The sequence below is a fragment of the Canis lupus genome, chromosome 5 (assembly GCF_048164855.1).
Source record: "Canis lupus baileyi chromosome 5, mCanLup2.hap1, whole genome shotgun sequence".
NCBI lineage: Eukaryota > Metazoa > Chordata > Mammalia > Carnivora > Canidae > Canis > Canis lupus.
The window spans coordinates 36974668-37001158 of NC_132842.1; the positions used below are offsets into that span (position 1 = coordinate 36974668).

At 40.3% G+C, this 26491-nt stretch overlaps 2 protein-coding genes and 1 long non-coding RNA gene across 7 annotated transcripts in view; 1 reads left to right on the forward strand and 2 right to left on the reverse strand.

The window, feature by feature from the left end:
- Nucleotides 1–26491, forward strand: part of LOC140633534 (protocadherin gamma-C5) — a 193312-nt gene that overhangs the window by 5735 nt on the left and 161086 nt on the right. Inside the window, exons 1-2 of one of the 4 annotated variants that reach the window (XM_072826236.1) lie at nt 3434–3640; nt 6888–6973. In XM_072826236.1, the coding sequence (XP_072682337.1) occupies nt 6971–6973 (3 nt within the window). In that variant the 5' untranslated portion in view covers nt 3434–3640; nt 6888–6970. Of the gene's footprint in view, nt 1–3433; nt 3641–6887; nt 6974–10758; nt 15983–21579; nt 24730–26491 lie in introns of those variants that run through there. The other 3 variants (XM_072826237.1, XM_072826216.1, XM_072826210.1) reach the window with 3 other exon arrangements.
- On the reverse strand, nt 1000–3332 carry TAF7 (TATA-box binding protein associated factor 7). Its single transcript, XM_072826245.1, has one exon. The coding sequence runs from the start codon at nt 2571–2573 to the stop codon at nt 1524–1526; it is 1050 nt and encodes a 349-aa protein (XP_072682346.1). The 5' UTR covers nt 2574–3332; the 3' UTR covers nt 1000–1523.
- On the reverse strand, nt 15298–24671 carry LOC140633551 (uncharacterized). Of its 2 annotated transcripts, none has more exons than XR_012031135.1 (3): nt 23085–24671; nt 18514–22623; nt 15298–15952 (listed from the first exon to the last, which is right to left on the reverse strand). It is a non-coding gene; the product is annotated as an uncharacterized lncRNA (long non-coding RNA). The 2 variants fall into 2 exon arrangements; XR_012031133.1 differs by having other exon boundaries at nt 18514–18684; nt 21468–24671.

Below are 26491 nucleotides of genomic sequence, written 5' to 3' on the forward strand. Positions count from 1 at the left end.
GCAAGATACTAAAGGTACTAAAACAGAATTTATTACCTACCATCCTAAAATACTAAGAAAACTTGCTTCTTCTTCTTTGCAAAAATCAAGAAATAATCCAAAGTTTGGATACTGGGAGAAACCTTAAGCCTCTATATTCTGTACTGAAATCTGAAAAGTATGACAACATTTTGGTAAAAGAGAAATGAGGAGATAATCTGAGAGAAAAATTAGTCTTGTGAGATCTCCAAACATTAGCATGTATGATTTTAGACTTGAGACGTCTGGACAATTAACATTTCACCATTGCTGTTTCTTATCAAATACAACTAAATCAGGCTTTAAATGTTTGCTTCATGAGGCCAATTTTCAAGCTAACTTTGACTCCTCCCGTCAGAAGTGAACTGCAAAATGCAACTCTGCATTTTGTCAAATTTTTCAGTTTTCACAAATAGCTCGTGCCAAGGCATTACATTGGAATCTTAAGAATATATGAAAAATTTTAAAGAAACTTTGAAATATCCCACTATAGTGATGACTTCCTTTTGAACAATTTTGACGAACATGGACATATCACCTGAGTTCTGTACATACTATTAAATAATTGCAGGAATGGAAGTTGAAAATATTTAGAAATGCAATCAATCCAAAACAATGGGTTGATTACGTGAACAGTACGTAAGAGCCTTTGCTTTGTTTCTACTATTTTAACAAGATGAGTGTAGTGCTTTAAAAAAAAAAAAAAAGACAAAAATAGACCTTCATGTACAAAAGTTAGGATAGTTTAGGAAGGTTCTGTACGCAGTATTTTCTTAACCTACATATGTAACAGGTGGGTTGGAAAGTTAACATAAAGCAAAGACAGATTTCCCAATCTTTTTGACCCTACTGTGTTTTCTTAAAACTCAACATAACTTCTTTCCCTACAAAACAGGATCAAATCAGTCATTAAACCCCACCAAGAGACCACCTCACCAGAGGACCTGATACCCACTACCCCTTAAAGAGCAAGACACATCATGAGGTGAAAATTAGTTGCTTTTATTTATTGTTAAAACAACTTTTTGAAATGGTTTATAACCCTACATACATAAGAACGCTTTGAATACCTGGGAAAATAGCTACTACTTCATGGGAAAACATGCAAACCAACATCACTGCCTGCACACTAGACTCTGCTTACTGATTTCTGATGGCATCACAGAGAAGGAACAGCCACTCTGGCAAATGGAGAAACAGCAGCAAAATCCTTCAGTAAAGTTTTAATTACTAAGGTTACACTGTTCATTCCACTGAGCCTACAATTTTCCTACAATCACTTATCTGTCTATACATTCTTACTTTCTACAGGACACAGAGCAAAGTGGTTCTGACAAACAAGATAGCAATTCACATATTTGTAAGACAAATTCAGTAGATAACAGTGAAGAAAATGAGAACTACTGCAGTTATATCTAGTCCAGGTGTGATGAAGCCAAGATTCTTCTTTCAATGCTAAGGAATGAAAGCAGTCTTAGGAATGAAATTAAATACGAGAGCTCTTTTCACTTCTCCAGGAGTGATTCTAGCTCTTCCTGCAAAGAGCTGAGCTGCTCCCTTTCTCGGTCTTCCTTTTGTTTGAGTTCATCCAGCACGGCCTGAAATCTATTCTTGAGAGCCAGGTTTTCGACTTTCATAATGAGATCCTCCTGTCGTTTTGCCCTATCCTGGGTCTCTTGTAGTTTGCCTTTCATATTATCAATCTGTTTCTGAATTCCCATAACCAGTTGGTTGGTCCCCTCATTTTCTTGGTGCTGTTCATCTGATTCATTCAGCTTCTCCTGTAGCTGTCTTTCCAGATCTTCCTCAGTGTCAATGATGTTTATATCTTCTTCATCTTGATGCTGCGTCTCATCTTCATCTTCACTGCTGCTACTGAGGTCATTGAATATCTCCCGAAGCTCATCATGTTCTAATGAGTCATGGCCCTGCCTGTGACCAGACATTCCTGGAGAAGATATATCAAGGCCTTGATTTTCTGTTTCTTTTGTTTCATCTTCAGCAATTATCTCCCAACGAGTACTCACAGCTTCAGCATCTGTACTTAGCAACCGCTTCACTTCCTTCTCCACATCTGGAGATTCAATATACTTCTTCTTTGCTGTCTTCCGAAACCTTCTCTTTCTGACATTTTTTAGAGGCAGAGTAATTCCATGGTTCCATATAAACTTCTTCTCTTTGTCCTTATCCTTTTTCTTGCTTGCTTTGGGATCAGTAGTAGCAACTGGTTCCTCCACAGGAGGATAGAGATCACCATCAACTGTGGAGACAAGCATCTGACATATATCAGCTGTCTTGTAAAAAGTTTTTTTATCAATGGTTTTCAGGCTTTCCATAACACATGGCAGATCTACCAATTTGGAGGCCAATGGAACCCGGTCCACTCTGACGATTCCGTGACGTCCATCAGGGTGTAACTCAATTGTCAGTCTGTCCTTCAGATTGACATGACCAGACTGTACTGCCCGTCTCACAGTAGAGGCATATTCCGGAGGTAGCCGTAAAATAAACTGGCTCTCCAGTTCGTGAGGAGCATCATCTTTGCTCTTACTCATCTTTCCTTCTTTGAGACTCACTTCTCAACCACCACTTGTTGCACTTTAAGTTCCAGCTACTGACAACAGGTGGAGGCCAGTTTGTTATGAACTGAAATCCTTAATTACAAAAGTTTTAAGCAGAATAGGAGCTAAGCGTCTACTGTGAATTAAGGCCCAAGTCTTTATAAATCTGCTGTGATTGAAATACCAGTCGTTAGGGACACTAATCAATTAAGTCCATTTAAAACTATTAGCTGCAATTCAAGTTCCAACCTCTAGATGCCGCTGCCGGACAATGCAGACCGAGCTACCTAGCAGGAAAGCAAATGGCGGCTTCTGCGAAATGATTTTCGACACAAAAAGTAAGGCCCAGCAGACACTCCCATTTTACACTCTCTCCCGGAACAAAGGTATTCAAAAAGCAGAACGCAGTGAGCTTTCTTCGCCTTGGGTACTTACAATCCAGTGACGATTATAAGCCCAGCTTCTCCGGATAGGAGCGAGCGGAAGAGGCAGCCACTCCGAGCAAGACGGCCAGGAGCCGAGCGTCTCCTTCTTTATTCCTTTGTTCTTCCCAGGTCTTAGGAAAGTGATCCGCTACCGATTATCAATGAAATGCCGACGGCGGGCAGTGCGAAATCTCGCCGAGATCCGCAGCGCCAGACTCGGCAGCTCCGCAGCTCGGGGGATCTCAGTCCGGAGCTGCAGACCTAGCGGAGAAGAAAGCACTACGTCACACCGTGGGGCGGCTATGAGTGACAGCACGATTAAAGCGGAAGTCCGGGCTGCCCCAGCGCGCGCAGGCGCAATTACATTATCCGGGGACTTGTCCTCTCGCGATGATTTGACTTTACGCGAGAAAACGATAAATGTTTCATAAAGAGCTGTTGGTTTGAAAATATTTACAGACAAACATTGCAGCGAAGACATTGGCCCTCGCGTTCACCTTTCCCGCTCCGCTAAGCCAGAACATTTATTGGTCGCCGTGGTCCGGTTATCTCCTAGGCTTCTGAGTGATTTCCGGAAACAGGGCGTCCGTGCAGAAATCGTCTTTGCCTTTTGGAACATCTCGGATGCTCCCCACGGTATATCCATTCTGGAGCAGATACAAGAATTATAGTTAACTATAATTGTTATATATATAACAGTGGATTTTAAACTACTCAAATCAGTGGAGTGAGAAGGACATGCTGACCACTATATCATTCTAAGTATATGTTTTGTTAATTATGGAAAATGCCTGGAGGGGACCCATGCCTTAGGGACTCTTTCTTTTTTGAAAAACCACAAGGGTACATGAGTTATTCCTCTTTTTAATATGTTTGACGTAGATCTAAATGTAAACAAAGAAGCGAGTGTTCTTCTGGAGGCATATATTCGTTTAGAACATAATTGTCTGACAAACGGTCTGATTGAAGTAGAATAAAATTGAAGTATTACTCCCTGTCACGCATTTGCCTGTACTTTTTAAGTTAGGATTTTTTTTTTCATTCCACATCTACTCTTTTGAAACTGTTTTCTGCTTGTCACTTCTACGGGTAGTGAGGTACTCATTTGCATGTTTTGTAGTGTTTAGGCCTAAATATGTAACAGTTTACATTTGCTCCTATTCATTTCCATTTATTTTTTAATAGGATCAGTTTGGTTAAGCATCAAGGTCATTAAAATTTTGTTTCTGTCTTCTAAAATATGAACAACTTCATCTAAATTTAAGCAAACTCACTTAAAATGTGATTAACACTTTCAGAATTCGTTTTGTTTAGGTACTTGACTGTTTCTCTTGCACCAGATTGGAAGCTCTGTGATAATCAGGGAGTTTTTGATATCCCTGTTCATGGTGTCCCAGGACCTATTACCAAAACATGGGAAACACAAAAAAATATTTGCTAATTGAATGAAAGTTGATTCATTTAGAAATGACATATAGTCTGTTTCCCATAATAAATAATTTGTGAGAGACAATACATTCTAAAATGAGACAGAGCTACTTTATATATATTTTCTCTCTAGCCAAGGGCAGTGCCAATTGTGAGTGGAGAGGTTTCCTAAAAGTGCGTGTGAATGTGTCTGTTTTGGTTTAGGTAGTCTGTGGTATTGGGTGTCATGTGAGGAAATTAAAATGGCCTGGCACCAGTTTGGATTTTTTAAAATTAAGTTTGAAGGAGAAATTACATTCTTCCAGATAACTACATTCGTTCTCTTTGTTCTATAATGTGTTGCAGAATATTAGCTGATTTCAAACTGTAATTTCCCAGAATCATCTATTTCCTCTTTTTGAAGGTGAACTTTCAGTGTGTCTGTCCCTTAATTATACCTGGTTTTATTTATCTTATACATATAGGAGGATATCTGCTGGCTTCTGCATAGCACTTTATTTAACCATATAAAATGTAAGGATATGCCTATACATAAAAATAATCCAAGTATTGTTTGCATTTTAATTGCCTGGCTTTTTTGATGCTCAAATATCCTTGTCACAGAAAATAAGATAAATTCTATGTTATTCTGATCTGTCAAAATTATGATATATTTTAGTTAATAAAGCTTTAAATGGAATATTGTCAGAGATAATTAAAAGGATTAACTGAAATTTTCCCTAAAGTATCTGCCTCCTTCAATCCTGAACATATTTTATGCTTTTGAGTTTAACACATTTTGTAAATGCTGTTTTTTTTTTAGGAAAAATTACATCAATTCTAAAATGAAGGGCTGGGGGCATCTGGGCGGCTTAGTGGTTTAGCGTCTGCCTTTGGCTCAGGGCGTGATCCCAGAGTCCCCAGATCGAGTCCCGCATTGGGCTCCCTGCATGGAGCCTGCTTCTCCTCTGCCTGAGTCTCTGCCTCTGTGTCTCTCATGAATAAATACATAAAATCTTAAAAAAAAATAAGACTAAGGGCTCTCCCATTTCACCCACTACCCTAATGTTTATTGATTAATCCAGGTTTTTTAAAAATCAAATCCATTAGGGATACAGAAACACTCTAAACTGATGAAGGAATTACATTCCTGTGGTTGTTCCATGATATATCTAAGATACTAGCAAACCAAAGATTTGGGGAGAGCAAAAAATTCACCATTGTGGTAACAAGTCCTCCAAAGAGTTCCTTTCTATAATAAAGGAGTATCACAATGAGGCTAATGCTGGATGTTTGAAAATTCTCTTTAATAAACTTTTAATAAACTTTCACACTCCTTATGTTGTGGAGATTAAAAAATTATCAGTGATGGAAGAAGCCTTGCTTATATTTTGGGTATCAAAAATTATACGGGTGAGCAAATTGCAGATACCCCCAAAAAGTACACTTATCCACTGGTTTATCATTATATAAATAGCAATAAACAAGTTATCAGGGGTGCCTGGCTGGCTAAGTCTGTAAAGCACGTAACTCTTGATCTTGTAGTTGTAAGTTTGAGTCTCACATTGAGTGGGGAGATTACTTAAAAATAAAATCTTAAAGGAGTTCCTGGCTGGTTCACTTGAACGAGCATCCAACTCTTGATCTCAGGGTCATGAGTTTGAGCCCCACATTAGGTATACACAGGGATTACTTAATAAAACTTAAAATAATAAGATGAAATCTTAAAAGCAGGTTAGCTAAAATGTAGCAGTCTCCTGTATCAAGTGGGATATGCTCTTTTCGTTTTTAATGATTTTATTTATTTATTTGAGAGAGAGAGAGAGAGAGAGAGAGAGAGCATGAGCTGGAAGATGGTTGGAGGGAGAAGCCGACTCCCCATTGAACAGGGAACCCGAATAGGGGCTCAATCCAAGACCCTGAGATCATGACCTGAGATGACGGCAGACACAGACTGAGCCACCTAGGTACCTAAAGTAGGATATTTTCTATAGAAAAAAAAACAACCCAATTTACGCTGATTTAAACAATTAGAAAATCTGTTATCATAAAAACCAGATAGTCTAGAGCAACTCTGTCCAATAGAGATATAATGTAAGCTACAGATGAAAGCCACCAATGTGAATTAAATTACCTAGTAACCAAGAAACAAGTGAAGTTAATTTCAATAATTTTATTTAACTTAATTCAAACTATCATTTCCACATGTAATCAGTGCAGTAATTATTAATGATATATTTTACATTCTTATTTTGTACTAAATCTTCATAACTTGGTGCATATTTCACACTGCACATCCCAATTTGGACTAGCCATATTTCAAATGCTCAGTGGCCACATGTAGCTTGGACAATGCCATTCTTGAAAATATGGCTCCCTCTAGGTATAATAGAATCATGACTTGGCACAAATTGTTTTTCTCTTCCTAATTTTGGAGAATGATCATTTATTTATACTTTTTCTGTTATTCTTTCAGCTTTGCCCTCGTCTTGTAAACTTCTCGAGTCTGTGGTCACAAGAAATCTGCCAGTAGTAACCAGAGAACTTCCTTCCTTGTCCATGGTAAGTTCAGAGTGGCTCCTCCCAACCAAAGTTCATGTTTCAATCTGATTGGACAAACTTAGATCATGTACCTATCCCTGGCTCAATAATAGTCACTAGGACTATTAGTATACCCTATAACACCTGCTAATACTTACTATCCCCTGAGCCATACCATTTTCAGTGTGGTGGGAAGGAGGTGATGTTTGGTAATGTCTGGAGACACTTTTGATTGTCACAACTATGGGGGTTGGGTCTACTGGTATCTAGAGTGGAGACTAGAAATGCTGCTAAATACCCTACAATACACATAACAGCCTTCTTTCCCACAACAAAGAGCTATCTGGCTCAAAATTAATACCATGGTTGAGGAATCTTATTAAGTCTATATTCTTAACTAAACACTGACAAGAGGAATGAGACTACCATTATTGGTTTAGATCTGTCAGAACCTATTAAAGAGGTTTAGCTTCCCATTTCAGAAGATGGGCTTCTAAACTTAAAAAAAGGAAATGTTAGAAGAGAGCAAAGGGCATAAATAACTTAGTCCATTTGAATTACTGTAACAAAATACCATAAACAGTGGCTTGTAAACAATACAAATTTATTTCTCAGATCTGGGGACTGAAGTCAGACATAAAGGTGCCAGCAGATTTAGTGTCTGGTAAGGGCAAGCTTCTGGGTTCATAAACAGCAGACTTTTTACTATAACCTCACATGGTGGAAGAGGTGAGGGAGTTCTTTTCAGCCTCTTTTACAAGGCACTAATACCATTCATGAAGACTGCACCCTCATGGCCTAATCACCTCTCCAAAGCCTCCAAATATGATCACACTGGAGATTAGGTTTCAACATATGGATTTGAGGGGACACAAATACCAGTCTATAAAAGCTACCAGTAGTATCCTTGAAAAAGCTGATTATTTGGGGGGTTATAATAGTATATGTATAATTCCAAAACATACAAGTGGACAATAAGCACATAAAAAAATGCTCAACAGGGATGCCTGGGGGGCTCAGCGGCTGAGCGTCTGCCTTCGACCCAGGGTGTGATCCCAAGGATCTGGGATGGAGTCCTGCATCGGGCTCCTTGCAGAGAGCCTGTTTCTCCCTCAGCCTGTGTCTCTGCCTCTCTCTCTCTCTCGCTGTGTCTCTCATGAATAAATAAAAATCTTTAAAAAAAAAAGATGGGTCAACATCACTAATTGTTAGGGAAACACAAATCAAAACAATTGAGATACCACCTTATACCGTTAGGATGACTACTAAAAAAAATAACTCAGGAAATATAAAAATTTTGACAGGGATGTGAAATATTTGAAACCTTTGTGCATTGTTGGTGGGAATGTAAATTGGTACAGCCAGTGTGGAAAACAATGTGGAATTTCCTCAAAAAACTAAAAATAGAATTATTGTATGATCCAGCAATTCCACTTCTTTGTATATATCCAAAAGAATTGAAAGCAGAATCTCAGAGACATTTGTACACCCATGCTCATAGCAACGTTATTCATAGTAACTAAAACTTAGAAGCAACCCAAGTGTCTATCAACAGATGAATGAAGCAAAATGTAGTCTGTACATACAATGGAATATTGTTCAACCTTAAAAAAGAAGGAAATTCTGACATATGCTACAACACAGATGAACTTTGAGGATATTATGCTATGGAAATAAGCCAGTCATAAAAAGATAAATGCTGCTTGATTCTACTTGTATGAGGTATTTAGAGTAGCCAAAAATCATAGAAAATAGTGTTTGCCAGGGGCTGGAGAGAGGGGAGAATGAATAGTTATTAGGTAATGGGTATGGGTTTCAGTTTTACAAGATTAAAAGGGTTCTGGAGATGGATAGTAGTACTGATTGCACAACATTATGAATGTATTTTAATACCACTGAACTGTGTACTTAACAATTGTTTTAAAAGATGGTTAAGATCTTAAGTTTTATTTTATGTGTATATTACCACAATAAAAAAGAAAAAAGTGTATATGTACTTACAAAGTATGAATAGTCATCAAATATGATAGAATGATTTTATAATTACTGGTAGTTTAAATTTTTTATCAGTATTTTCTACTTTTGTACAATAAAAAATTTTATTGTAGAATTTACAGTGAGAATGTCATTTTGTAATGAAAAATTATTTTTACAATGGATAATTTCTTGACCAGAAAATTTTTTTTAAGGAAAAGAGGCTTCAGTAGTGTATTATCCTCAAAAAGAAATATCAAGAGGGAAAATTCTGTGTGAATTATTTTAAGTTGATGAGTTTTAATAAAAGCATTCTATTTTAATAATGTGAAAAGGCCATTTTAAAATATTTTGTCAAAAAGAAATAACAACTTGCAGCCTTTGTCTAAAATAAGTCTTGGAAATAAAGCAAATACAGTCTTCTGAATTTGAGAAATAACATTCAGTTGATACTGTACCAGATCTCTGGGTGCCACTGTCTGCCAATCCATGGCTAGAGTGAAACAAAGCAATCCATTGGTATTTGGACCCAGTGATCCCTGCTGACTTTTGTGAAATAACTCTGGAGTGGATTCCAAACATCTTCTCTCCCACTATCTTTTCCAAATATCTGGGTCAGAAATGTCAGGATGTTTAATGACCCACAGTGAGATGTTGCCTTTTCTCTCCAGCGCACCTTTGTTATTTGGGAGCAACCATGGCAAGGTGTATTAGAATCTGAGAAGCAGCACCAAGAAGAGATAAGAAGTCCTCTGAAGGGAAGGCCGACCATGGGCAGAAAGCAGTTTCCTTTACTCATGTCTTTATTCAGCCTAGTGAACTACACATCAGATGGGCTGCAACATTGCAGAAGAGAATCCACTGGTTTAAAAGTAGAGAATCTAGGCAGAGAAGTGTGTCTCAGTGAGGAGAACTGCAAGTAAGTGCTAGGAAGCCTCTTTACCACCAGTGAGGCCAGAAGGGAAGAGAATGACAGCCTAGATCTAGCAGATATGCTAAAGGAAGTCTTTAGGCCCCTGAAACTGGAACCCTCAGGGGAAATTCCATAAATGCCTTTCATATACATGTATTCACTCTGAATATAAATAATTTATAGCTTTTAATAGACATTTTGTTTTAAAAATTGTGGAAAACATCTTAATAGTAGCATAGTTCACTCTAAAACCTCAGCATGTTTGGATCCTGCAAGTAATTCTCTATAAATTTATCACATTAATTTCAGTAGCTTTCTCCCTAGTCCCCACAAGTAAAAGAGATAACTAGGGCAGGAATGGACCAGAGGAGCAGAGTTGCCACCACTTAGTGTTGGGGAGGGGTAGAAACAGCTCATGACAACGTACAAGAGTTGGATGCTAATGCCGTCCTCCCATACTGAGCCACAAGGAGTACAGCAGAATCTGCCTGCAGGAAAACCTGCTCTCCAATACATCCTCTGCATTCTTCAGGTTGTTCCCCCACTGACCTAAATGACACCCTTAAGGTAGAGTTCCCCTACACTTACTACACAATGTCACAGGGCATGCAGCATACATCTGTCATCCAATAACAACAGTATCATCTTTGATTTTGGAGCATGAGATTTGCATCATGGAATAGAAGAGAAGATTAGAGGCAGTTTAAGGGCCCATTTCAGAATCCTGATTGAAACAGAGGTCGAGAACTATAATTCTGTGCAGAGGACTTTCAGCTGAGTGTTTAGTACTATTAAAGGCAACAACTAGGGATGCCTGGCTGGCTCAGCGGTTGAGTTTCTGCCTTCAGCTCAGGGAGTGATCCTGGAGTCCAGGGATCAGGTCCCACATCGGGCTCCCTGCATGAAGCCTGCTTCTCCTTCTGCCTCTCTCTCTCTCTCTCATAAATAAAATCTTAAAAAACAAAGGCAACAACTACAGTTGTCCAAGCCAAAACAATGGAGAGATGAAAGATCTCCTTATTACAGGAAGTAATAAACACATAGTCAAACAGTTCACCTGTAAAAATTACTATGAATTCTTTCTAAGCTACAGGCAGATGGAATTCTAAACTGGGAGCAGAACATGAAGGGCAGTGTTACCACCAAAGCCACCAAGGACAAGCTGTCCTCCTCCAGGGCAAGCATCACCTTGGGTATCACCCCCATCAACAAAAATGCTCTTGTTCTCCAGCAGGCCTCTTATATGGCCCAGGATAATAGGAACACCTGCTCAAACCTCCGTCATACACTTCAGTACTTCTTACCCAGATGTGGGGCCCTATGTGCCTATTGCTTCCTGACCAGCAACCCGGTACAGTGTGCAGCATCACCCAACATGTCAGTAAGTGCGGAGCAGCCTCCTTATGATGATAGACCACCACAACAGAATGCACAGGAAACACTGTGCCAGGAGCTGCAGCAAGAATTCATGCCCTCTGATGTGGCACCATGCACAATGCAACTGGCTACCTGGTCACCAAGGTGGGTGCCAACTGAAGAGCTTTGCCTGGCTGTCCTATCACATGCTTCAGACCAGCTAATATGACTCTTCAACCTAGGAAAGCACAAGAGAGATTAGTACTGTGGTGCTATTGGCAACAGAGATGCTGCTCCACAGAGCTTGATGGTCACTGTGCACAGTACCAACAGTCATCATGCTACACCTTGTCTTTGCCTACAGTTTGAAGGAGTTCCTGCCACAATGGTAGCAATGTGGCACCAGCAATGGCCTGGTACCTGCTGCCAGGCAGGCAAAGCTACAGTTTTACCTGGTTGTGGACTTGTCCTTTGTGCTCTTCTCAAAGTGACTAACCATCACTCTGGTCCTGTGAGGCTCCTCCAGCCCTACTTTCAGTCTTATCTTTGGTCCAAGCATAGATTTGGAGTTGCTTCTACTTCAGCCAGTGAGATTTGCCCTATCTCTACAAACTTTTTGTGGCTTCAGGTATTGCAAAATCTTAATTTCTTTAAGTTAATTCAAGAAACATCTTTTAACTGGACATTCTCTGTGGTGCCTGCACTGCAACCTTCATTATTACATTGGATTCAAATATTTACCTGTGAGTTTTAACACTTTTGTTTTGTAAATATCCTGCTATAAATCAGCCCTGCTTGGTTTTTGCTGTTGTTGGAGGAGAAGCTCTACAAGTTCACTTTATAATTTCTGCATTTTACTTTCTTTCATTTGCCCAGACAATCCCATTGGTGAAAAGTTTGTGCTATTACTGTACATTCTAAAAACTTACATTTTCTGCTAAAAAGTCCTTTCCTTGAAATATTGAAAGAAATTCACTGAATCTTTCTGCCTTTGGACTCCGTATAGTTAGTTATACTTGTTTTGAGAAGCTGAGAAACCATAGATTCAGTTTTACAGGAATGAATATTCTCTTTCCAAAAACTATTCTTGTGGCTTTTGTTTCCTTTATTTCCTTCTTCTCTGGACCATTTTCAGTCATGTCCATGGGTTGACCACCAGTATCTGGTCCAATTAGTTCCTAAAATGTAAACATCTGGAATGCAGAGATCATTCTTACCTAACTTTTGGGTAGAGATAAATCACTCCAAGCCTCAGACATTTTAGTTAGTAACCTTTTACTAATATTGCACTGAGTAAAATAAGGAAGGCAATCTAGTTTAAAAGTCTTGCTATTTAGAAGACCAATTTCTCCTGAAGAACATATTGTGATTTTAGGAGAATGCATATTATTTTAATGGCCTGTCTAAAAATAAAGATGTGGCCATTTCCTTTTCATTTTTGAAGACCATCATTACCTCTTGTGCCTCTTAAATTTGAAGTCTTAGATATTTATATGACATTTTTCCAGTGAAATTCCAAGATCCCAGTGTTATTTTATTCAAAATATATTAACTTTGGGTGAATGAAAGGTCTTTTAAAATACATGTAATACATAGACACTTCAGAAAAGGGGGAAAACAGGGATGTGGGTAAAACATGTCCTTCAGAATTCAAAGGTTTCAGATAAATATTCAAAGCACAATGGAAAAAGGACAGTCCATTTTTCAAAAGGCCAGCTTACATTCTAAAAGTTTATTTATCCCCTGTTTTTTTTTCAATCTCCAGTCAGAGGACAGTTGCTCTTCTAGTCTGAGAAACTGTCAAGTGGTCAAGATATAGTGGAGAGGTGGAGGTATGATTTTTGTTTGCTGTGATGATATTACCTGAATAGCAAACAGGGAAAGCAGATAGCTTAGATATGCTTAGATTCTCCTGTATATTGCAATTTAGTAAAGATACAGTTAAATAAACATAGTAGTTTCTGATTTTCATGCATATATTGTATAATGCATAACTACTTCCTTGACAATAAACCAAGACTTAAGGAAAGAGGAGTTAAGGAGAAGGAAAAGTTAAGTATTATATAGGGGTGTAGTAACCGGTGCGGACTCTGGGCGCCGCTGTTCACCAGTCTAGGAGATAGAAGGCAGCGCGCACGCACACACACCCCAGAAGAAAAAAGAAAAAAATTGCTTCTTAGAACCTCCATCAGAGGTTTCAATCCATCAGATTGAAAACCGTTTCCATGAAGCTCCCCAGACCCTACTTCTGGACTACTTTTTGCTCTGAAATCTGAAAATTCGGTTAATTTGAGCTTAGAAGAACAAAGAAACAATACTCTTGGTACTGGACTGGGAGAAAACTACGAAGGGAGAGAGCGATGGTGATTCGGCGGAAGCGGCCCAGCTGCAGCGAGCTGTACCTGCTGTGCTTTTTTCTGGGGCTGTCGTTGGAAGCTTGGGCCGGAAAGATCCGGTACGTGGTGCCAGAAGAGACAGAGAAAGCTTTCTTCGTGGGCAACATCGCTGAAGACCTGGGGCTACAACCTCAGGAGTTCAAAGAGCGCGGAGTCCGCATCGTCTCCAGAGGTAGGACGCAGCTTTTCGCTCTGAACCCTCGAAGCGGCAGCTTGGTCACCGCGGACAGGATAGACAGGGAGGAGCTCTGCGCTCAGAGAGCGCGGTGCCTGGTCAATTTTAACATCTTGGTAGAGGATAAAATGAAGCTTTTCCCTGTTGAAGTAGAAATAATTGATATTAATGACAACACTCCCCAATTTCAGTTAGAGGAAGTAGAATTTAAAATGAATGAAATAACTGCTCCAGGTACCAGGATCCCTTTGCCTTTTGGGCAAGACCCTGATGTGGGTATGAATTCACTACAGAGTTACCAGCTCAGCTCCAATCCTCATTTCTCCCTGGATGTGCAACAGGGAACTGATGGATCCCAACACCCAGAGATGGTGCTGCAGAGTCCCCTGGATAGGGAAGAAAAAGCTATGCACCACCTCCTCCTCACAGCCTCTGATGGGGGCAGCCCAGTCCGTTCAGGAACCCTCCACATTCGTGTTCGGGTGGTAGATGCAAATGACAACCCTCCAGCATTTACTCAAGCACAGTACCACATGAGTGTCCCAGAGAATGTGCCACTGGGCACTCAGCTGCTTATGGTAAAAGCTACTGACCCAGATGAAGGAGCCAATGGGGAAGTATCATACTCATTTCACAATATAGACCACAAAATAGCCCACATTTTTCAGCTGAATTCTTACACAGGAGAAATATCAAATAAAGAAGCCCTGGATTACGAAGAACACAAAAGTTATCCAATGGAAATTCAAGCTCAGGATGGTGCCGGCCTCATGGCCAGAGCTAAGGTGCTGGTCAAAGTTCTAGACATAAATGATAATGCCCCAGAGGTGACCATGACCTCTGTCACCACTGCAGTCCCAGAAAACTCTCCTCCTGGAGCTATAATTGCTCTTATCAGTGTGCATGACCAGGATTCTGAAGAGAATGGTGACACTACATGTTCCATTGCTGGAAATATACCGTTTAAATTAGAAAAGTTGGATGAAAACTATTACCATTTAGTGACAGAAAGAACACTGGACAGAGAACTTACCTCCAGGTACAACATCACAGTAACAGCAGCAGATCATGGAACTCCAGCTCTGTATACTGAAACCCACATTTCACTCCAAGTGACAGATATCAATGACAACCCCCCTGTTTTTCCTCAGAACTCCTACTCTACCTTCATTCTGGAAAACAATCCCAGAGGTGCCTCCTTTTTCTCTGCCATAGCCTATGATGCAGACAGCAATGAGAACGCACTAGTCACTTACTCCTTGGTGGAGGACACCATCCAAGGGATGCCTCTGTCCTCGTATGTTTCCATCAACTCAGACACTGGGGTCTTATATGCCCTGCGATCCTTCGACTATGAACAGTTCCAGGACCTTCAACTGAGAGTGATAGCCTGTGACAGTGGGGACCCCCCACTCAGCAGCAATGTATCAATTAGCCTGTTCGTGCTAGACCAGAACGACAATGCGCCAGAAATCTTGTACCCCGTCCTCCCCACCGACGGTTCCACAGGCGTGGAGCTGGCGCCCCGCTCCGCAGAGCCTGGCTACCTGGTCACCAAGGTGGTGGCAGTGGACAGAGACTCGGGCCAGAACGCCTGGCTGTCCTACCACCTGCTCAAGGCCAGCGAGCCTGGGCTCTTCCAGGTGGGGCTGCACACGGGAGAGGTGCGCACAGCGCGGGCCCTGCTGGACAGAGACGCGCTCAAGCAGAGCCTGGTGGTGGCGGTGCAGGACCACGGCCAGCCCCCTCTCTCGGCCACCGTCACGCTCACTGTGGCCATTGCTGACAGCATCCCAGATGTCCTGGCTGACTTGGGCAGCCTGGAAGCCCCACGTGACTCCCAAGCTTCAGACCTCACGCTGTACCTGGTGGTGGCCGTGGCCGCAGTCTCCTGCGTCTTCCTCGCCTTTGTCATCGTGCTGCTGGCGCTCAGGCTGAGGCGCTGGCACGCGTCGCGTCTGCTCCAGGCTGCAGGAGGAGGGCTGCTGGGCGCGCCGGCCTCGGCCTCGCAGTTTGTGGGCGTGGACGGGGTGCGGGCGTTCCTGCAGACCTATTCTCACGAGGTGTCCCTGACCGCGGGCTCGCGGGAGAGTCACGTGATCTTCCCGCAGCCCAACTATGCGGACACGCTCCTCAGCCAGGAGAGCTGTGGGAAAAGCGAGCCTCTTCTGGTAACTCAGGATTTACTTGAAGACAAAAAGGAAACATTTTCTCAGGTAAACTTTTCGTAAATTTATCTAGGTAAAAATAATTACTGAATTTACTTACTGTCACTCCTTACTCCTCACAGTTCTATTTCCCCACATATCTTTGCAGAGTTTTATTTACAGATTCTGGAAAATTATTATTAAGTGATTATATCCAGGTATAATGTAGGTGGTTGGAATAGAGTATGTGTGAGGTGCAATCTTGGTTGTGGAAAGAGCACTGCATTAGAAACAAAAAGATAGGACTTCTAATATTTTCTTCCTTTCCTCTAGCCAAAGAATTTTTCTGGTTTTACCATTCACTTATCTGGCAAGGGTAGGGGTTTGACTAGAACAGATCCACCAATATTTATGTGATTAATAATGTTTTCAAATTTCTCACAGGTATAAATACTAACTTATCCTTAAACTTAATAAAACTATCACCTGGCAAGGTGCTATTTTATTTAGGGAATTTTGAAGAGGTAAGATTGTCTCAAGTAATATTTTTAGTTGTGTTATAATTAAAATGTAGAAATATATATGGCTTGTAAATTTTTTGTTGAATATCTTAGCCCTTGGTTTAGGCTTTTATTTTGAGATATTTTATGCATTCTGAAGAATACATTAGATATTTAAGTAACTTACAAAATGAGGTAATAAAGTGAATGACAGAAAATTTACTGTGCAACTTGAGAAATAATTTTGAAGCCTCTTGACTTGTGTATTACGCCCATAATGGAAGTGACTAGCAAAAACAAGTATATATTCCATTTTAATATGTGTGTTATTTCTTCACAAGAAATATATCATAGGGGAGTAAGTCCCTGCTTTTATATAGTTACTGTGCTCCAATAATTTAAAGATATATATAAAATATAAATAGAAGATTTTGTTATGCTATATGTTGGCAAATTGAACTCCAATAAAAAAATTTAAAAAAACAAAATATAAATAGAAGAAAGCAAAAGCAAAAAAAAAAAAAAAAGAAGAAGAAAGCAAAAGCATGGTAAGGTGCAAATGAAAGATAAATGTATAAATGGACTGAAGATGGAACAGAAGGTGGTGAACCAGGCTAAAGCTGTGAGAATTCTAGTCTGGCTCAGATGCAGGCATTGAAGGTCAGGAGGTTGTTCAGCACTGTAACAGAGACAAAGTGCTTCAGGTTAAACAAGGAACCTGAGTCAGACTTAGTCTTTGATCCAAAATAAGCAGTTTGGCCCCCCTCATCTAGTTAAAAGGGAAAGAAACTGCTTTAAAAGGCTGCCTACCAATGCCTGCGAAAGGAGACAATCTGCGGACAAAAGGAGAGAAGTGGATATAGATGCTAGCTTCAGAAAATGAACAGACATGAGATGTAATATTTACAGTATTACTGCTGCACACCATTAAATGACTTACTTATGGCCCAAGACCTGGAATAGAAGCAATTTCAAAACCATAAGAGACAAAACCCTGAACCTAGGACAGTAGCAGAGTGGGGGAAAAAAAGTAGAAGAGAGACAGCAATTAAGGAAAACAAAAACCAACTCTTCCACTTAAATGTACAAAAATGTTGAAACACATCGTCTTCTGGAATTATTGTTGCTAATGAGATACTATCAACAAATTGTCCTTATTTTAAGATATCTGTCTTCTCTGTGGTGCCTTTTTAAAAATATCTCTCATCCTTGCTGTATATCTAAGTCTTGATTTTTATTATTTTCTGTTTGGATTACACTCTCAGTAACATAAGTTATTTTATGGAGCACCTGGGTGGCTCAGTTGGTTAAACGTCCTACTCTTGGTTTTGGTTCAGGTCTTAATCTCAGGATCCTAGGATGGATCCACCTGGAAGGCTCCACCTTCAGTGGGGAGTAATCTTGAGGATTCCTCTCCCTCTGCCCCTCCCCTACATGTGTGCTTTCTCTCTCTCTTTCTCTCACTCTCTCTCAAATAAATAAACACATCTTTTAAAAAGTATAACATATAAATAACATAGGTTATTTCAATTCTGGATTTTCTTAGCTGGTGTTAATTTAAAATTTTGCTTCTGTGTGTATATAAATGAGCTAGGTTTACTTATTAAAGCACAGAGATTACCAAGTTGGATGATTTTAAAAATCCATCTAGGGATCCCTGGGTGGCGCAGCGGTTTAGCACCTGCCTTTGGCCCAGGGCGCGATCCTGGAGACCCGGGATCAAATCCCACATCGGGCTCCCGGTGCATGGAGCCCGCTTCTCCCTCTGCCTGTGTCTCTGCCTCTCTCTCTCTCTCTCTGTGTGTGTGTGTGTGACTATCATAAATAAATAAAAAATTAAAAAAAATCCATCTATACTCTGCCAACAAGATACATGTTCAAAACAAAATTACACTGAAATATTGAAAATAAAAATATACATATATACACACACAAAAGAAAGCAGCCATGTTGATTTTAATATAACAGCAAAATAGTGTTTAAGACAGCAAACATTAATGGTGACTTTTTAAATGAACTGACCATAATTACAAAAACAAACAAAAATATATAAAAAAGATGAGCCCCCATCACTGAACAACATAGCTTTGAAAATAATACCAGGAGGGATGCCTGGGTGGCTCAGTGGTTGAGCATCTGCCTTCAGCTCAGGAGGTGATCCCGGTGTCCAGGATCAAGTCCAGCATTGGGCTCCCTGCAGGGAGCCTGCTTCTCCCTCTCCGTACATCTCTGCCTCTCTCTCTCTCTGTGTCTCTCATGAATAAATAAAATCTTTAAAAAAATAAAAAAGAAAATAATACCATGAGATTTAAACTCCATTCCATAAGAAATAATACACCCTACAGGCACAAAATTACTAAACATATAGAACATTTGAACAGAATCTCTAAGCTTGATCTAATAAATCTGTATAGAATCCTATGCAAAACAAATATAGAATAGCTATTCTTTATACGAGCATATGGAAAATCTACAGCAATTTAGTATATAGTCATCACAAAAAAGGCAGAGCAAATTTCAAAGTACCGATAATATAATGCCTTATACATATTTATGATTATGTTATATGTAACATAACATATTATATATAACTTAGTTCAAAAACCTGGGTGGGGGAAATAGGGAGAGGTAAGTAAAATGGTATAAACTTTCAGTTGTAAAATGAATAAGGCCTGAGTATCTATTGTATAACATGGAGACTACATTGTATAATAGCAATTTGCTCAGAAAGAACTTAAATGATCTCTCTGAGCAAAAAAAGAATATTTGAGGTGAAAGATGTGTTAATTAATTCGATGGGGGAATCCTTTCACAGTGTATACATATATGAAATCATTGCATTGTGCAGTTTAAATATCTTACAATTTTATTTATTGATTATAATTCAGTAAAGCTGGAAAAATTACAAAGCAAACATTTAAAAACAGTAAAAGGGGGCAGCCCTGGTGGCGCAGCGGTTTGGCGCCGCCTGCAGCCTGGGGTGTGATCCTGGAGACCCGGGATCAAGTCCCACATCAAGCTCCCTGAATGGAGCCTGCTTCTCCCTCTCCCTGTGTCTCTGCCTCTCTCTCTCTGTGTCTATAAATAAATTTTAAAAATCTTAAAAAATAAATAAATAAAAACAGTAAAAGGAGGGACGCCTGGGTGACTCAGTCAATTAAGCATCTGCCTTTGGCTCATGTCATGATCTTGGAGTCCTGGGATTGAGCCCAGACTCCCTGCTCTGCTTCTTCCTTTCTCCCTCTGCCTGCCACCCCGCCTACTCGTGCGTTCTCTCTCTCTCAAATGAATAAAATATTTTTAAAAATAAATAAATAAAAATAGTAAAAGGAAACAAAAAAGCTTTGGACACTTAAATCTATATCCCTAAATTACTCTTGAATTTAAAAAATCACGATGGAAATAACTGTTTAGAAAGGAACAAAAACAAAATTATTATTTAAAACTGTGGAATATAGGGGCGCCAGACTGGTTCAGTCAGTTGAACGTTCAATTCTTGATCTTAGGGTCATGAGTTAAAGCCCCATGTTGGGTGTGGAGCCTACTTAAAATAAATAAAATAAAATAAAATAAAATAAAATAAAATAGTGGAATACCTAAAAGAGTACTTAGGGGTAAATTAATAGACAAAATAACTCAAAGCAAAACAAAACAAATTATTTAAAATAAGTGAATTGAGCAAGACCCTCCAAGAAATGAAGCAAACAAAAACCATCGTATCAGCAGAAACTTAAGGAAAATAATAGGAAAAATAACAAAGATAAGAGTATAAATTATTGATGTGCAAACAAGGATGAATTCTGATGATGAAGCAATAGAAGCAGACAATAAAAGTCATACTGAGACCAGTGGGGAGAAATTAAAATTCTATGAAGTTCAGTGCTAGGACTAATACAGAATAGGCAGTTGGCATGACTAAAATTCTTTTTAAAGATTCTATTTTTTTAAAGATTGATTTTATTTATTTATTTATTTATTATTTATTCATTCATGAGAGATGGGGGGAGAGAGAGAGAGAAAGAGAAAGAGAAAAGAAGAGATATAGGCAGAGGGAGAAGCAGGCTCCATGCAGGGAGCCCGATGTGGGACTTGATCCCGGGACTCCAGGATCACGCCCTGAGCCAAAGGCAGATGCTTAACCACTGGGCCACCCCAGGTGTCCCTTTTTTGAAAGATTCTAAAAGAAAAGTCCAAATTCTGATTTAAAACAAAGATTTGGAAAAGGAGAAAGAAAAGCAAGAGAGGCTGGGGAAATTAAAACAACTTGATACAAAGGAAGAAGCATGAGTGGGAAATAATATACAGAGTAAAACCAGATCATCAAAGAACGGATAAGTCTTTTTTTTTTTTTTAGAACATATAAGTCTTTAGAGAGCTGCCATAAGGGATGTCGATCAGTTACTTAATGAGACTTGAAAGTATCAAAACAATGTTAATGAAAAGATTTTAAAAATCTAAAAAAGTAGGGTCCCTACTAGAAAATAAAGTAAGTTGATATCACTTGTTGCCATTTTTTTCCATTCTCAGAGGAATGGATAAAACTAAAAATGAAAAAAGTTCAACAAGGAAGAAACCAAAAGATAAATAGATTGAAGTGAGATCAAGGGTGGGCAAACTCATTTAAGAATGTTGATTCAAAAATCTTAATTAAGATATTATCGAAGGGCACTTGAGTAGCTCAGTTGGTTAGGCTCAGGTCATGATCTCAGGGGGGGTTTGAGCCCCACTGTCAGGCACCCTGCTCAGTGGGGAGTCTGCTTCTCCCTCTCCCTCTGCCCTTATCCCTGCTTGTGCTCTCTTTTTCTCTCTCAAATAAATAAAATATTGAAAAAGAAAACAAAAAACAAGCCCCCTTCACTTTCCTTAATATTCCATGCAGCCTTTTACCTCCAAGCATTTGTACTGAGGTTCTAGAACATTACTCCAGCCTCCTCTTGACCCGTTCCTACCCTTTAGGAGTCCTCTTCAACAATGTATTGAAAATGTTCTGACCCCCCAGATCTAGGTTGAATACCCTTCTTATGTACTCTTTTCCATTGCGCAGTATTTCCTACCTTTGTAGCAGTTAACATATTCTATTGAAATACTGTAGTTTTCTGTGTCCTCTTCTATCCTCTAAGCTTCCTGAGAACAAGGACTGTGTTCATCAGGTTCACCATTTCTTTCTCCAGCATCAATCAGGCAAAGTGCCAGGTATACAATAGTCACCCAATCAAGTGTCTGATAACTCAATTTTTAAAATACAGATGAAGTTAAATTCTAAGACATCAAGCACAGAAATACAGACTATATGACTTTAGAAGATAAGGTAGCTAATGTTACAAAGTTGAACTTACTGCCTTTGAATATAAAATAAGTTGGAAATATTTGGAGCAAGGGCAGCAGCAGCCTTGATGAATGCCTTGAGTGTTCACTGATAATACTTTCCTAACAACTACTATCAAGGTCACATTTGTTTACAAATTCTTATTAATTCTGAGGAAAAGACTCCTGACTTGAAAGGGCTGCTTCTAAGATATCTTAAAACTAAGATTCTTCAAAGCAACTTGAAAATAACAAAGCTAACAAGCAAGAAATAACCTGGGTTTGCCTTAGAGGGTGCAGAGATTACTTAGGCCTCTGAGCGTCGCTGTTGACCACCTAAGAAGTAAAAGCCTGCAAGACCTCCAGTCCAACAATCCGGTTCCCACAACAAAAAGGGCTGGGCATTTGGCCCCCAAGCTTCCGGACAGAAAAAAAAAAAATCAGTCCAGCAGCTTAAATTTCTCTCTACAGTGACCTGGGTTCTGTGAATGTTGGTCTCCTCAGACACTGAGGAATAGAGAGTGGAATCTCGCACTGGATGCTGGAAGTTGCCTGGGAGAAAATATTGCAGCAGAAGAAATGGCGGCTCTGCAAAAGTTGCCACAACACGGAAGGCTTATGCTGCTGTGCTTTCTTTTGGCTGTCTTGTGTGAGGCCAGAGCTTGGCAGATGCACTATTCTGTGCCAGAAGAGATTGACAAAGACTCCTTTGTGGGCGACATCGCCAAGGACCTGGGGCTGGAGCCCCTGGTACTGGCAGAACGTGGAGTCCGCATCATCTCCAGAGGTAGGACGCAGCTTTTTGCTCTGAATCTGAGAAGTGGCAGTTTGGTCACCGCAGACAGGATAGACCGAGAGGAGCTCTGCGCTCAGAGCGTGCGGTGCCTGGTGAATTTTAACATACTCCTAGAAGACAAATTGAGTATTTATTCAGTAGAAGTGGAAATAACAGATATTAACGATAATGCCCCTCGCTTTGGAGTAGAAGAACTAGAGCTAAAAATCAGTGAAACGACTACGCCAGGATTCCGAATTCCCCTAAAGAGTGCACATGATGCAGACGTAGGAGAAAACACCCTTCAGAAGTACGAACTGAACCCAAATGACCACTTCTCCCTGGATGTGCGAAGCCGAGTGGATGGGAACAAGTACCCTGAGCTGGTGCTGGAGCACTCCCTGGACCGCGAGGAAAAGGCTTTTCACCACCTTATCCTTGTGGCTTTGGATGGGGGCAGTCCCATCCGATCTGGCACTTCCCGCATCCGTGTGACTGTCCTGGATGCAAACGACAATGCGCCTGTATTTACACAGCCCGAATACCGTGTAAGTGTTCCTGAAAGTATGCCCATAGGCACCCGGATACTCACAGTGACTGCCACTGACGCAGATGAGGGATACAATGCCCAAGTGGCATATTTTCAAGAGAAAAACCTGGGAGAAACCTCGAAGGTATTTGAGCTTGAGTCGACATCTGGAGATATAATAATCACAAAGAGTTTAGATTATGAGGATGCCAAAGTCCATGAAATTGATATTGAAGCTCAGGATGGCCCGGGCCTTTTGACCAGAACAAAGGTTATTGTGACAGTTCTGGATGTGAATGACAATGCCCCAGAATTTTACGTGACATCTGCTACTAGCTCAATTCCTGAAGACTCTCCTCCAGGAACCATAATTGCACTTTTCAATGTACATGACAGAGACTCTGGGCAGAATGCATTTATCACATGTTCACTCCCAGAGAACCTTCCTTTCAAGTTAGAAGGATCAGTGGACAATTATCACCGACTGGTTACAACCAGAACCCTTGACAGGGAACAGTTTTCCTCTTACAACATCACTGTGACTGCTAAAGATGGAGGGAAACCGTCTCTGTCCACGGATGCTCACATTTTGCTTCAGGTGGCAGACATCAATGACAACCCACCCACCTTCCCCCACATGTCCTACTCTGCCTACATTCCTGAAAACAACCCCAGGGGTGCCTCCATAATTTCCGTGGTGGCCCATGACCCTGACAGTGAGGACAATGGCCATGTAACTTATTCTTTGATTGAAGACACTCTTCATGGTGCACCCCTGTCCTCTTACATCTCCATCAACTCTGACACTGGCATCCTGTATGCCCTGTGCTCCTTTGACTACGAGCAGTTCCAGGATTTGCAGCTGTGGTTGACTGCGTGGGACAGTGGGAACCCTCCACTCAGCAGCAATGTGTCAATTAGCATATTCGTGCTGGACCAAAATGACAATGCGCCTGAAATCTTGTACCCCGTCCTCCCCACCGACGGTTCCACAGGCGTGGAGCTGGCGCCCCGCTCCGCAGAGCCTGGCTACCTGGTCACCAAGGTGGTGGCAGTGGACAGAGACTCTGGCCAGAACGCCTGGCTGTCCTACCACCTGCTCAAGGCCAGCGAGCCTGGGCTCTTCCAGGTGGGGCTGCACACGGGAGAGGTGCGCACAGCGCGGGCCCTGCTGGACAGAGACGCGCTCAAGCAGAGCCTGGTGGTGGCGGTGCAGGACCACGGCCAGCCCCCTCTCTCGGCCACCGTCACGCTCACTGTGGCCATTGCTGACAGCATCCCAGATGTCCTGGCTGACTTGGGCAGCCTGGAAGCCCCACGTGACTCCCAAGCTTCAGACCTCACGCTGTACCTGGTGGTGGCCGTGGCCGCAGTCTCCTGCGTCTTCCTCGCCTTTGTCATCGTGCTGCTGGCGCTCAGGCTGAGGCGCTGGCACGCGTCGCGTCTGCTCCAGGCTGCAGGAGGAGGGCTGCTGGGCGCGCCGGCCTCGGCCTCGCAGTTTGTGGGCGTGGACGGGGTGCGGGCGTTCCTGCAGACCTATTCTCACGAGGTGTCCCTGACCGCGGGCTCGCGGGAGAGTCACGTGATCTTCCCGCAGCCCAACTATGCGGACACGCTCCTCAGCCAGGAGAGCTGTGGGAAAAAGGATTTTCTGTCAGCCGCCCCTCAGTCTTTACTTGAAGAGAAAGGAGAAGAAACATTTTCTCAGGTAAACTCCCTTCACAATATACTTACGAGTTATTGCTAAAATAAACATGTATTTATTTACCTAGCTCCCTCCATTGTTTACATCTTTTCTGTTTCACATATTTCCTTATGAATCTATCAATTTTTAGGAAATGAGTCCTGATGAATTATTTCTCAGTAGTTCTAACTGTTCACATCCTGTAAGGGGAAGTGGGGCTAGAATCATTGTATAATGAGTATAAATCAGGAGTTCGTATCACGTGAATATTTAGGTTATCACAGAGCATTCCATTAGGAACTGGTGTATCTGGTTTCTCATACTTCCTTTCACATCTCTGGACAAATAATCTAATACACCTGAGTCAATAATTCTTTTTCCATTAAAAATATGAAGGTTGAGGAGCTCCTGGCTGGCTCAGTTGGTGAACCATGCTACTCTCGATCTGGGAGTCATGAGTTTGATCCCCACGTTGAGGGTAGAGGGTTCTTTTTTAATACAATAAAAAGATAATTTTAAAAAAATAAAAGTTGAATTTTATGTTTATTCAAGTGCTTTAAAATTCAAGGTTTTGTTTTACATTTTAATCTATGAATAACGAAATTCTTTAGTTTCTTCTCACTCAATTTTAATATTTTTTCCTTCAGTTTGACAGTGAGGTGCTTCATTTTATTTGATTTGTATGACCTTCTCTATTTAAAAAATGGAAATTTAGAAATATATGTGTTTCATTGTGTTTTAGGAAGGTTTGTCATGGTATCTGCTTAGTTAAAAATCTTATTCTAAAGTAGCTGTTGCTTGAGAAAGTGATTATTGTTTGCTCTATAGTAAATGGGTTGTGTAATAGTAAACACATGTTTACAGTAAACACAATAAAAACATGTTTTTATTTTCTTACATCTGGAACCTTTTTATCATTAAAAATAATATATATCCTCAAGGGATTCAGAGACCATATCAAATAATTATGCAAATATGATTATTATTATGATTATTGTTTGCTCTATAGTAAATGGGTTGTGTAATAGTAAACACATGTTTACAGTAAACACAATAAAAACATGTTTTTATTTTCTTACATCTGGAACCTTTTTATCATTAAAAATAATATATATCCTCAAGGGATTCAGAGACCATATCAAATAATTGCCTCTAAAAATCCCCCTTATACTTTTCTCCTCTCAAAGATTCCTACTCACAGCAACTGTTCCCTCACCTAACCTCAATCCCTGTCACAACCACTGTCTTCCTTCCTCATTCCTCTTTCCAAGTTGGCTTTTAGTATATTTATTATGCTTTTAATAATGAAAACAAAGACTACAATAATATTCTATATAACTGGGATCATTTTAAGTTTTGATTTGGAAGTAATCATATACTGAATCTTGTATTTAATGGTATTATCATCTTTCAAGGTGCTATGATTTTTTATTATATTTAAGGGCATTTGAGGAGAGCTGATCTAAGCCAATGTTTCTTGTGTTTATTATTATTGCATAATTCTCAGAGATAAAACTGGAACTTATTGTGGAATAATTAATCATAACATCTTTACTTGTAGGTAATAAAATATAAACAGAAAAATTAAAACCAGAATTCCTTTAGTGTTTAGAATATCTCTTCACAAGAATAAACACTTTATGGATAAGTTTATAACACTACATGCTTGAAGTGACAAATATATTTCTATTTCTGTGCTTGGAGAGGAAAACAAATAGAGAGGGTTTCTGGAGCATAAAACAAATGTTTATCTCTACTAGTTTCACTTTTGGTCTTTAAAAACCAC

What these genes read in the sequence shown, in the direction of transcription:
- TAF7 (XM_072826245.1), bottom strand. Translation starts at nt 2,573, where the DNA reads ATGAGTAAGAGCAAAGATGATGCTCCTCACGAACTGGAGAGCCAGTTT.